Genomic DNA, 12,091 nt, shown 5'->3' on the forward strand with positions numbered 1-12,091 from the left:
CACGATCCTGAGAATGAGTGCCCAGTTTGTGCCCTCAGCACTCGCTGGCCTCACCCAATCCCAGCCCTAGGTGGACCTATGAAAGTGTGTGCTCAGCGTGTAGATCTTTGGGCCTCTTGAGAAAGAGAGAAAAACACTCTTGACTATCACCTTAGAGTGGGCCCTGTGACAACTGGACATGAAGCTCTCCTCTTGGGGAATAATTAAGGAATTAGGAACATCTTTGCACAGAGCAAGTTCAAGCCCAATGCTGTAGTATGGGAGCTGGATATGATGAGAGGACAGAGGGGTGGGCTGTGTTGGACACAAAACTTGTACACTCCTTAGATTTTTTTAATTGACTCCTTGTTTCCAAAGTGGCTAGATGCTTCCCAAACCTCTGCCACTTCTATCAGGGACCCTGTTTTGGTGGCCAGAGCTGACTGGAGTCCCAGGAATGCATCGTCTTCTCACCCCACATCTTGAGGCCACCTCTGAGTCACGCCTCCGTTTCTGATTAATATCAAACACCCCACATGGGCCGTGGGTCTGGTTTCCTGAGTGGGCACCAAGGTACAGGCGATCAGCCTCTACGTCAGTTCCCAAGGGATAAGCTTGACCAGTGGGAAGTGGGAAGCAAGAAGGAGCTGGGCAGATAGACACATTCCTTCTTTCTCCTTTCTTTCTCCTTTCTCCTTCTTTCTCCCTTCCATGGATGACTCCAAGGTGTGATTTCACCTCGCACCCTGTGTGAAGAAAGCCCGCTTTGCCAAGTGAGAATGCCTGTCAAGCATCTGGCTGTTGCTGTTTGCAGTGGGGTTTGCAGCGGTAGCCAATGCGTTAACATCGTTTTGCATCTTTTTTAGCTGCATTAACCCTTTCCTCACTCTCACCACTCTGAGCTTGGTTCCTCTTCTAGAAGCAACTTTCCCCAGCTCCTTCAACCTGACTCATTCTCTGCAACTCAGTTCAACCCCACGTCTTCTGACATCACAGCCCCCCAAACCCACCCCCCCACACACATACATACACCCCAAGCTAAACTGGGGGCCTCTGAGAGGAGCTCCCATAGCATCAGCCCACACCACCAACTCACTACAGCTTTAATAAGTATCTGTTAGCAAGTCCATGTCCCCCACCTGATATCTTGAGACAAGGTCCTTTTTCCTCTCTCAGTTCTCAGCAAAAAGAACAGTTCCCGGTACATAGTCACGAACCTTTGGCCTAAATCCCAGTGGAATTAGTGAAAGGAAATCTAGTTTCAAGTCCCAGCTCTGACACCAACTTCTGAGACACTGAAAGACCCTGGCCAAGGCACTTAATTCTATGAGCTTCAGTTTGTCTTTCTGGGAAATGAGGATAATGTTCCCTGTCCCCTTCTTAGTTTGTGAGGATCAAAGGAGAGAGAAATAGGATTGGTCCTCTGAAGTGGCAGTGGGAATAAGCACAACAGAGGTTTAAGACATCATCACTGATGTTATTAACAACTGCTAACTGTGTTGACAGTAATAACAACCTGCTTAGCTGGAGGAAATTCTTCTCTCTTCCCCCAGGATTGCCCCGTTTTGCCTTAGCCCACCTCCATTATCTGCTCAAGAATGGAAGCCATGGCCGGGAGCAGTGGCTCACGCTTGAAATTCTAGCACTCTGGGAGGCCGAGGTGGGTGGATTGTTTGAGCTCAGGAGTTTGAGATCAGCCTGAGCAAGAGCGAGACCCCATCTCTACTAAAAATAGAAAGAAATTATATGGACAACTAAAAATATATACAGAAAAAATTAGCCGGGCATGGTGGTGCATGCCTGTAGTCCCAGCTACTCGGGAGGCTGAGGCAGGAGAATCGCTTGAGCCCAGGAGTTTGAGGTTGCTGTGAGCTAGGCTGACACCACGGCACTCTAGCCCTGGGCAACAGAGCGGGACTCTGTCTCAAAAAAAAAAAAAAAAAGAATGGAAGCCAGGCCCCCTCCTCCCTAAGCCCTTATCTCACAGATTTCACATGACCTCAAAAAGTCCTTCCAGAAGTCTGACCCACATCCTTCCTGTTGCAGCCCCGCCCCCTCCCCTCCTCATGTCTCCTCAAAGTATAATCCTGAGTAATAATCTCCAAGAAGCCCCGAGCACCTAACAGGGCATACCCTTCTGAGGTTGACATTCCCATTCCCACCACTCAGAACAGGCCAAGAGACAAGGCACCTGTGGAAGATTTTTCAGGGAGAAAGCAGAAACCCAGAAAGAGAGAAAGGAAAATACTAGTCTAGGGTAAGGGAGCAGAGAAAGAATCAGAAGGGATGGAGGTCAGATAGCAGTAAGGACTTCCCAACACCTAAACACAGAGTGACACAAATATCCACCACTGCCATACCACCACTACCTTCAGCTGCACAGCTTCCGGGGGTGGGACAATTGCCTGACGGCTTTCCATGACGTAGGTCTTCTGCTGGGGCTAAGGCTGTGGGTAAGGTGACATTTCCTGCCTCCAGGGGCTGGGGCGAGAAGAGAGATGAGTTGCTGAGTGTGCACACCTTTCAAGAGCACACAGACACACCCTGCTCTGGGATCCCTTCATTGGCTGGCCCCATGGAGTTCCCCCTGACCCAGGTATGCCCCCAAGGTAAGTGTGAAACTTGAGAATGCTGGCGAGAGGGGACACCAAGACCCCCATGCCCCTGCTTGCTCTCCTGGATCTGAGCTCCCATTTCAGAGGTGAGGGCCCCACCCCAAGCCAGAGCAGGCAAGGCTGACTGGGAGGGTGCCCACAACCCCTGCTCCCTTTCTGGGGCTCCATGTCCACTCATCCCTGAGGACAGAAGTGACAGGGCTTGCTGAGTGTTTCTTAGAGAGGAGAGAGGAGGGAGCAAGAGGATGAAGGAGGCTGGGAGGCAGAGGCTCTTGGGCCAGAAGAGGGGCCTGCCCTGAAGAGACTGTGGGACTTCAGGGCCATGAAAAGGCCAGCCTAATTCCCAGGCTCTCCTTCCTGGCACCCGGTTTCCCTGACAACCCCCTCCGTGGGCATTAGCTCTCTGTGCCGCCTTGGCTCCTTACTCCTTATCCCTGAGAAATCCCCCTCTGCCGTCCCTCCTGCATTTCTCCTATTGTCAAGACCATCCCAGCCCTCCACGTCCATGGTCAGAGGCCTGTGGGACCCCTCTGAGCCTGCAGGGAGGGGTAGGAAGCAGAGAAGAGGCCGCCCCTCTCTGAGAAACCCCAGCTGCCCTCTCTGTGCTAACAGGGAGTCACAAAGCCCCTGCCCCGACCTTCAGCACCTTTCAGCCCATGGACTTGACCCGCAGGAGCTGCCAGGGCCTGGGCTTGCTCTCGGGGCCCAGACTGCAGACCCTGAGGGCCGAGGAGGCCCAGCCCAGCGGCACAGCGCCAGCGGGCCACTCTGCGGTGAGTCAGGGGCGGGGGAGGGGGGTATGCAGCTCCCTCATCTCTCCCACCCTCTCATGAGTGTGGACTTGTGGATGGATCGAGGTCACCAAGGGAGGAAGCAGGAATGCTGGGAGCTGCTCACAGGGCCCCGGCACAGAGGCAGGGAACAAAGATGGCGGGTGCCTTCTTCACACTCTGGGTTGCTCACTTGCCCTCTCTCGGCTCCTCTCCCGGGGAAGCTCAGGCTGAGCCCATAGGTGACCGGAAACAGGCAGAAACAGGCATCTGCCTCTGTGTGTCAGCGGGCTTCACTTGCCCAGTGCATTCCAGATCCCCGGCTCCGTCCCCCCCCACCTGCCCAGTCATCCGGGAACCTTCTACTGCAGGGTAAGGCCCCCTCATTCTGGCCTCTGGGGGGACTTCCTGCATCATCTCCCTTCATCCCCAGGCCAGGAAATGACTCTGTCCACCTGGAAGGCCTCGCTGCCTCTCTCAGCTCTATTCGAGCACAATTTAACAGCTCATCGCTACTGGGCTAAAGGTCCGCGGGACCCAGAGGGAAGAGGAAGGAGAGTCTTTGGAAACCAAAACAACTGGAACTAAGGAAGGGATTTAACTTAGACCTTAGGGAAAACTTTTTGGTTAGTTATACCCTAAAATAGGCAGGAGGAGCTTGGGTATGAGGATGAGAAAGTGGCAGCTGACTTGGAATCAGGAAAAGGGCCATTCATGGCTGCTTCCCGCTCCTGGAACTCTGCCCCTGGCCAGGTATCGCCCCAGGCGCCCGGGGCTGCCTGTCCCCCAGACGATGCTGAGGAGGATGCTGAGGAGGTGCCTGCGGAAGGAAGCCTGTCCCTACAGGCCGAGATCCGGGCTTGGTTCCAGAAGACCCAGGCCCACTCGCTCCTGCAGCACGGGGCAGCCCCTGCCTGGTTCCATGGCTTCATCACCCGGAGGTGAGTCACCCAGGAGGCCCAGAGGGGGGCAGGGGCAAGTGCTGGGTGCTGTGGCCAGTTAGAAGTAAACTAAGGCTATGACTCCAGGCTCCAGCTCCTGGAATTTCCCAGGCCTTTCGCTGAGGCAGCTCTCCTGGGGGAGATCATTGGAGAGACGCCAGCTCAAAATCCTCTGTGCCTCAGTTTACCCTCTCTTGGCTCCATTATCTTCCCTGTCTCTAAGGCCTCTCATCCTCATATTTTCCACCTCTCTCCTGCCATCGCTTACTCCATCTTTACCTCTGGCTATCTCCAGCCCTCTCCTCCTTCTTCCCGCCCTTGCAGATCCTCCCTCCGCCTCCATTTCTCAGCCTCACTTCTTGTTTCTCTTTGTTCACCTCCTCAGTTCAGCTCATGACTTCTGAAATCGAGAAGGCTAACTAACTACCATCCCTGTTGCTATGGTCGCAGCCCCTCCAGGCTGCCCTTGCAGGGTGAGGGCGGGGGGGGGGGGGGGGGGGGCGGGGGGGAATGCAGGGCTGGGGGTGGGTGCCCTGGCCCTGTCCACGCCCAGTCCGCGCAGCAGGGGAGAGCAGCACGCACATCTCTCTCCCCATCTTCACCCTATCCCTTCTCTGGCGGCTTCAGCATGCTGGCTTGGGGGTAGGTGTCCCTCATGAGAGCCAAGGAGACAGAAGCGAGGCGGGAAGAGTCAGAGCAGGGTTCCACCTCTTCTCTGTCACCCACAGGGAAGCCGAGAGGCTGCTGGAGCCCAAGCCTCAGGGATGCTACTTGGTGCGGTTCAGCGAGAGCGCGGTGACCTTCGTGCTGACGTACAGGTGAGGGGCCGCGCCCCACACCGAGCGACCTGGAGGCGGGGCTTCAGGCCAATTGGAGGGGTGGGACTTGGTGCTGGCCCCCAGGGGAGCGGGGCTCTTTGCTCAGGGGCTGCGGGTAGGGGTCACGTCCACGCTGGTGGCCCTGGCCCAGGAGAGGAAGAGGCTCTGACCCCAGTGGCGCCTTCCAGGAGCCGAACTTGCTGCCGCCACTTCCTGCTGGCCCAGCTCAGGGACGGGCGCCACGTGGTGCTGGGCGAGGACAGCGCCCACGCGCGGCTGCAGGACCTGCTGCTGCACTACACAGCACACCCGCTCATCCCCTATGGGGAGACGCTCACCGAGCCCCTCGCCCGCCAGGTACGCCCCCGACCCTGACCCAAGACCCCAGGGTCTCAGGCTAGTGCCCTTTTGCACCAGAGCCCAGGCGCAGGACTACACCACCAGGCACTTTCTCATCCCCACGGACAACCCAGCCACATCAACCTTGCCCACACATCTCTGTGGGAAGCCCTTGGAGAAACACAGGTCCTGGGGAGGAGTCCTTAAAAGACCAGCCCAGCTACACAGAGACAGAGGGCAGGGGGAGGCCAGCTGGGCACACAGTGGTTTGTTTTTTCAGTTGAGATATTTTACTGAGTACCTAGAGCGTGCCGGGTGCCGGCAGGCCCTGAGAATAGACCCATGGACAGGGGGGTCTCAAACTCACAAACTTAGCTTCCAGCTGCAAAGACAGATGAGGAATAGGAATCGAGTGTGGAGGGGGTGATGCAGGGGACATACAGGGTGCCATTTAGCCTGGCAGGGAGCAGCAGCATGGAAGGCCTTCCTGAACAAGTTCAAGCAGTTCTGAGGGACCGCTGTGTGCCAGGCATCTTTCGGGCGCTGGGAAAATGGCAGTGAACAAAACTGACCAAAATATTCCCGCCTTAATGGAGCTTACATTCTAGTAGGAGACAGACAATGGTTAAGTAGTACAAATAACAAGCAAACATTACATAGTACGTCCAGTAATGGAAAGTAAACGCAGAGAAGAAAAACAAAGCAGTGATAGGGACTGACAGGGTTGGGACAGTTTTACATAGGGATGTCAGGAAAGGCCACTCCAGTAAAGGGACATCTAAATAGAGGCCTGACTGGAGTAAGGGGGAGAGCCATGCAGATGACTGGAGGAAAAGCATCCTTGGCAGGAGCAGCAGGTGCAAAGGCCCTGAGGCAGGAGGCAGCGTGATGTGTTTGGAGAATAGTGAGAGCCACGAGGAAGCTAGCGTAGGCGGCCAGGACTGAGGGATGGAAGCAGGACATGAGATCAGCAAGGTGAGGGAAAGGGGTCCTGTAGACTCTCATGTGGATTTGGAATTTTATTCTGAGTGAGTTGAGGTGGCACTAGAGAGTTACATGCTGAGGAGTGACATGATCTGCCAAGTTGGGGAGGGGCAAGAGTGAGATTGTGACAGACGAAGGCTACTACAGTATTTCAGGTGAGATGACGGCAGCCTGGACCTGCCTAGCAGAGGTGGAGGTGTGGGGAGGGTGGAATGCTGGGGCTGGTTAGAAGGTGGAGTTGATAGCGTTTTCCCAAGATTGGATGAGGATGAAGAGATGGGGTTGTCACTGACTGAGATGAGGAAGGCTGTAGGAGGAACAAGTCTGGGCGGGGTAGGGAGATCAGGAGTTCAGTTTCTGACACGCACAGTTCAAGATGTCCATTTGACAGTCCGATGGAGATGTCAGGTAAGCAGTTGGAATACACAGGTCTGGGCTAGAGATAATATTTGAGAGTCATCAGCACGTAGATGGATGCTAAAGTCTTTAGAAGGGGTGAAATCTCACTCAGGGGTCAGTGTAGATGGAAAGGAAATGAAGCCCAAGTCTTCAGCATTTAGAGTTTGCAGAAATGAGGGGGAACCTACAAAGAAAATTGGAAAGAACAGTCAGAGAGGAGGAAAACCAGGAGAGGGTGATACTCTGGAAGCCAAGTGAAGTGAGTCAAGGAAGAGTGAATGGCAATCGGTCAGGAATCATCCATTGGACTTAACAGAAAAAGTCGTTGGTGGCCTAGACAAGAACAGCTTCACAGAGCTTTACTGGGGTCGAGTCAAAGAAGTGGGGGCAGTGCCTGTGGGGACCACCTCTTTTGTGAGGAACAGCCAAGGACCTGAAGATTCCCAGGCAGCAGGAGCAGCAGGTAAGGAAGTCTGGGGGCGAGGGGAGCCGGCTGGAACTAAGGAAGCTGAAGGCAGAGTTGTTGGAGTCCAAGATCTATGCCCAGGTCACACAGGGCCTTGTCAGTGAAGCTCCCGGGAGTTTGATTTATCCTGGGGCAACAGGGACCACTGAAGGATTGCTAGGGGAGTCTGTAAGATCACTGTGCCGAAGACTGGAGAATAGGTTGGAAGGGCAAGAGGATGCAGGCAGAGGAATTAGGAGTCCTGAACGAAGGTGCTGGCTATGCGCGCGGAGAAGCGTGCGCGGAAGTGAAAGATATTTAGGCAGTGGAAGGAGCAGGGCTTGTGTTCGATTTGATGTGGGGAGGAAGGTGGAGGTGTCAAGGCTGAGTCGGAAGGTGCCATTTGGCAGCAGGGTGGAGGTGCTACTTTTTATTCATGAAAGAAATGCCAAGGAGGGGGTTGGAACAGGGAAAAAGAATTCTGATGTGGATCCATGAAGCCTGCAATACACCTTCACTTGGAGACCTGCACTTGATGGACGGCAGGAGCATGAGAAAGCCCTACGGCCTTAGCCTACAGACTCAGCGGGCATGTGGAGGGCGTTCATGAGCCTAGGGCTAACGCTGGGCTGAAGGCGCACCTACTGTAGGACGGAACCTTCCCGCTGGGAGGCTCATCTCTCCCGAGGCAGTCTCTGCCCTTAAAAATTCTAGCTTGTATCTCCATATATTAACCTTCTACACCCATAGAAATAAACATGCACAGCTGTCATGGAGATTGGTCCCCAGGCCAAGAACTTTTAAACTAAAGATTCCTAAAGCCTTGTTGCATTTTTACAACCATAGGCACAAAGGGAGACTGGCCTGGCCTTGTGTTCCAGAAGAAATTAAGTTTAATGCTAGATATGCGTGTGACCAGAGCATACCCCACCTCCATCCATCCCCGGGTCTCCTTGCCATCTCCACCCCCTCTTCCTCACCCAGGGAACACAGTCCAGGCCAAATTCCTGTGCCTGTCCCCTCTCCCCCATCCTCCACTTGGACTAGATTATTCCATCCTCCTGGATCTCCTGCCTACCCCCCAACCCTCCCCTCCCCTGCACCAAATCCTTCAGACTTCCTCCTTTCCCAGCAGATTCCAGAGCCTACAGGACTTTCCTTGAGGGCTGAAGAACCAGATTCTGGAAGCAAAAACCAGGACCCAAACCCTCAGTACAGCCCAATCATCAGACAAGGGCGGGCCCCAGCCCCAGTGCAAAAAGAAGGGGCCTGGGAGCCAAAGGAGGTATCACTGGGCTGGAGAGGCTGAGGGAGGGGAAGGAGCCCAGGGACAAAAAGAGGGGAGAGGCCAGCAAGGGAGGTGAGGGGGCCAGAGGGAAGGTGGTGGGGCCCAGAGGGGAGGAGGCTCAGGCTGGTACTTAGGCTCGGGCTTTGGCCCTGCCTCAGTTGCTCTCACCTGACTCCTCCCTGGCTTTGCCTTCTCTCCTAGCCCTCCCAGCTGCCCAGGCCCAAGCCTCCCATCCCCGCCAAACCTCAGCTGCCCCCCGAAGTCTACACGAGCCCCTATCCGAGACCCCACCGGGCCCCACGCCCCAAGCCCACCAACCCTATCTACCATGAGCCTGATGAGCCCATAGCCTTCTACGCCATGGGCCGGGGCAGCCCTGGGGAACCCCCCAGCAACATCTATGCCGAGGTAGAAGGCGAAGACCCACCGTCCGTGCCGGTGCACCCTGTCCTATAGAAGTGCCGGTCCAGACCTGTCCCAGGAGGCCAGGTACGTGGGGGGGCAGGGAAAAGGTAGTCCAAGAAGATTTTCCTGCAAACTAGACTGGGGAGGGTGGAGAAGGTCAGGATGCCTGGGTCAGGATAGAGGTTGGAGGTCTGAGGTGGTTTGGGAAGGACCAGAATGGCCCAGGCTGCCAGCAACCCTTTTCCAGGCCCAGAGATTGCTCCCTTGCTTCTCCTAGGAGTCATTCAGACTTGCCTCACTTTTGTCAAGCCCCCACCCTCTCCTACTCCACAGAGAAAATAGAGGCCCCCAGGCAGGGTCCCCCTCAGCCTCTCCCCACCCGAGCCTGCATTCTCATCTGTGTCCATCTTGTCTGGCAGGCCCTCTTCAGACGCAGCTGGGGCCGGCCCCACCCCGTGCCTCCCTGCCTCTCTTCCTTGGCCTTCATGGCCCGGCCATCCTGGAGAAGAAGGGCACTTGGGGTCCTCTGTCATCTCAGATGAGCTCAGGGGAGGGGACATCTGCACTCCCGACCTCCCTCTACACACTCCTCCCCTGCCATCTCCCCACTCCCATCCCCTCACTGATTCCGTCCATCTCTCCTCCTATGATGTGTTAGATCCACTGGCCGCCCCTGCACTCTCCCTCAGCCTCCGCCCCCTCCTCAGGCCCTTCCCCAGCCTGCCGTCCGCTCCTTCCACTGCCCTGGCTCTCCCCCAGCCCTGGTGCCTGCTCACACCCACCCGCACCCCTGCCAGCTACGGCTGTCCTAGAGCCGATGTCACTGCTCATGTCTCCATCCAAGCTTCTTTCTGGGCTTCTGGTCAGCTCCCCGGTGTCCCACAGCCTCCAGAATTCAACACAGCCAACACCGGTCTCACCCTGGCCTCCCACACTGCTCCCTCGAGTGTTGCGTATCCTGACTGATCACTCTCCAGCCAGCCAGCTAGCCCAGCCAGAATCCCAGGGCTCCCTCAACATCTCCTCCCTCCTCACCCCACTCTCCTCAGAAGCCACTAATTCCTGCTCGGTCTCTCGTCCTAAATAGATTTTTCCTTTCCCCAGTTCCAGCCCCCATCATTTCTCATCAGGACTTTTCCAAGAGCTTCTCAACTGGTTTCCTAACCACCAGTCTTGCTACTTCTGATCCACTCTGCCCCAAGGAAGCCAGAATAGTCTCTCTGAAACAGCAGCCTGGCCCATGAGACCTTCCATACTCGGGTGGGGTGTCCCACCTCCTTAGCCTTAATACCACTGCTCCCACCCTCCTAGAATTATTCACATTTCTCCAAACTCACCAAGTGGTTTCAAGCCTCCTAGGGTTCGCACCCGCCAGTCCTTCTGCCTATAGCAACTTCCTGCAAGCTCATCCTCCCACTGCCCAGCAACCTTCTAATCATCAAGACCAGCTTGCCCTTCTCTGGAAAGTCTTCCCTGACCTGACCAGAGGCCACCCACCATGCTTTACATACACCTGCCACTGATCACCTGGGGCTACTCTTCTCTTCCCATCTTCCCATCTCCCTGATGCTCCCCCTTCCCCAGTAGAGTGTGAGTTCCCTGAAGGCAGGGCTGGGACTTATCCTCTGCTCCCAAAGCACCCAGCTTAGTGCCTGGCACAGAGCAGGTGCTCAGGAAATGTTTGTTGAATGAATGAATGAGAGGGCTTTAGACCCCCTACCTGGAGGCCAAAGTCTATGAAGACCAGATGTCTTGGTCTTGAGACTTCAGGTAGGCCTAAGAGGCAGAAGGTAGAAGGTGTGACCTAGGATTATCCTTCTCTCTGCAGAATCCAGGTGGGCCACAGCTGCATTCTGAGAACTCTGTGGCTGGACAAGGCCCTCCCCTGCCCCACAAGCCCCCATCGCCCTGGAGACACACCCTTCCCCACAATCTTTCTAGATAGATGCTTCTGGACAAAGGACAGGCGTGGCTCCCCCTTGGGCCTCCTCAGTAGGTGGTGAGTCTGAGCAGGGGGAGAATAACTTAGAACATCAGGTCCAAAGACCATCACACACACCTGGGCACCCTTCTCAGGAAATATGGGTGGAACAAACAATAGGTGATCAAAGCTGGAAAGGATCAGCCATCATCTATTGCAAGGATGGCAAAGTTGTCATCTTGGATGCCAACTCCAATCCATTGGTCGTGGCTGCCTAGATCACTGCATTGGAAAGGATGTTAAGGTCATATCTGAACTCAGCAGAAAAGAGCACTGTGATTGATTAGTGATGTCTGCCTTGGGTGAGGGAGGGAGAATGAGCAGCATTTCATTTGCCCTTACAGATCAAGTCCAAGTCCCTCACTGTGCAGATAAGGAAACAAAGCCAGAGAGCGATAGTGACTTGACCAAGGTCAAGGACTAGAACCTAGGCTTCCTGATTCCCATTTAGTGCTCTGTCCCTTACCCCACATCCACAAACTCTCCTCCACTGGAAATATCAAAGATTTCCCCAGACAGGAAATCTGGCTGCTTTCCAGAGTGCTGCCACACAGGGGCCTAGGTGCTGGATCCCAGCTTAACCCTGTCCCCCTGACAGGCCTGGCCCCAAAGAAGCCTGGAGGTCAGAGGAGCAAATGTGGAGTCCGTTTTTTCTTAAGGACATGCCCACTGGCTCCCTCCTGTGAGTCCCCAAGAACCCAGGGGCTCGGTGCTTGGCTATCCTCTAAGACGGCAAGCAAGCACGCTAGGAGGGCCCTGCTGGCTCCCACTGCCCTGGTTTCTCCTCCTGGAGTCTAATTTCCTTGGCCCTGTGAGCCTTTGAGTCTGGGCCCTGGTCCAAGGCTGCTGTTATCCGAGGAGTGGTTTGGTGAGAACAGATGTTAGAACTTGTTTGTTGATTCTTGTCTGGCTAATAAATCATCACCAACCGCCTCCCCCTACAGGGATCCAAGTCCTCTGGCTCCTTCTGTCTCTGTCTCTGACTTTCTCTCTCCCTCATATCGTGGAAGGCAAGTGGTTGAACTGCCATTGCAGTAGGGATAGAGGGGTCTGGGGCTTGAGAGACACCTGGGCAAGGGTCACAGATCTATTGGCTGAGGACTAGGACACGCCAAGGCAGGGGACAC

At 55.2% G+C, this 12,091-nt stretch overlaps 1 protein-coding gene across 1 annotated transcript; it reads left to right on the forward strand.

Annotated features, from left to right (window-relative positions):
- Window positions 1-2,554: 2,554 nt before the first annotated feature.
- SH2D2A (SH2 domain containing 2A) lies at window positions 2,555-10,979 on the forward strand. Its single transcript, XM_069478559.1, is given in 8 exon segments — window positions 2,555-2,588; window positions 3,207-3,288; window positions 4,111-4,305; window positions 5,034-5,123; window positions 5,312-5,480; window positions 8,426-8,575; window positions 8,780-9,067; window positions 10,812-10,979. Coding segments are annotated over 8 exon segments (1,176 nt in total).
- The last annotated feature ends 1,112 nt before the right edge of the window (window positions 10,980-12,091 follow it).

The sequence above is a fragment of the Eulemur rufifrons genome, chromosome 8 (genome assembly GCF_041146395.1).
Source record: "Eulemur rufifrons isolate Redbay chromosome 8, OSU_ERuf_1, whole genome shotgun sequence".
Taxonomy (NCBI): Eukaryota; Metazoa; Chordata; class Mammalia; order Primates; family Lemuridae; genus Eulemur; species Eulemur rufifrons.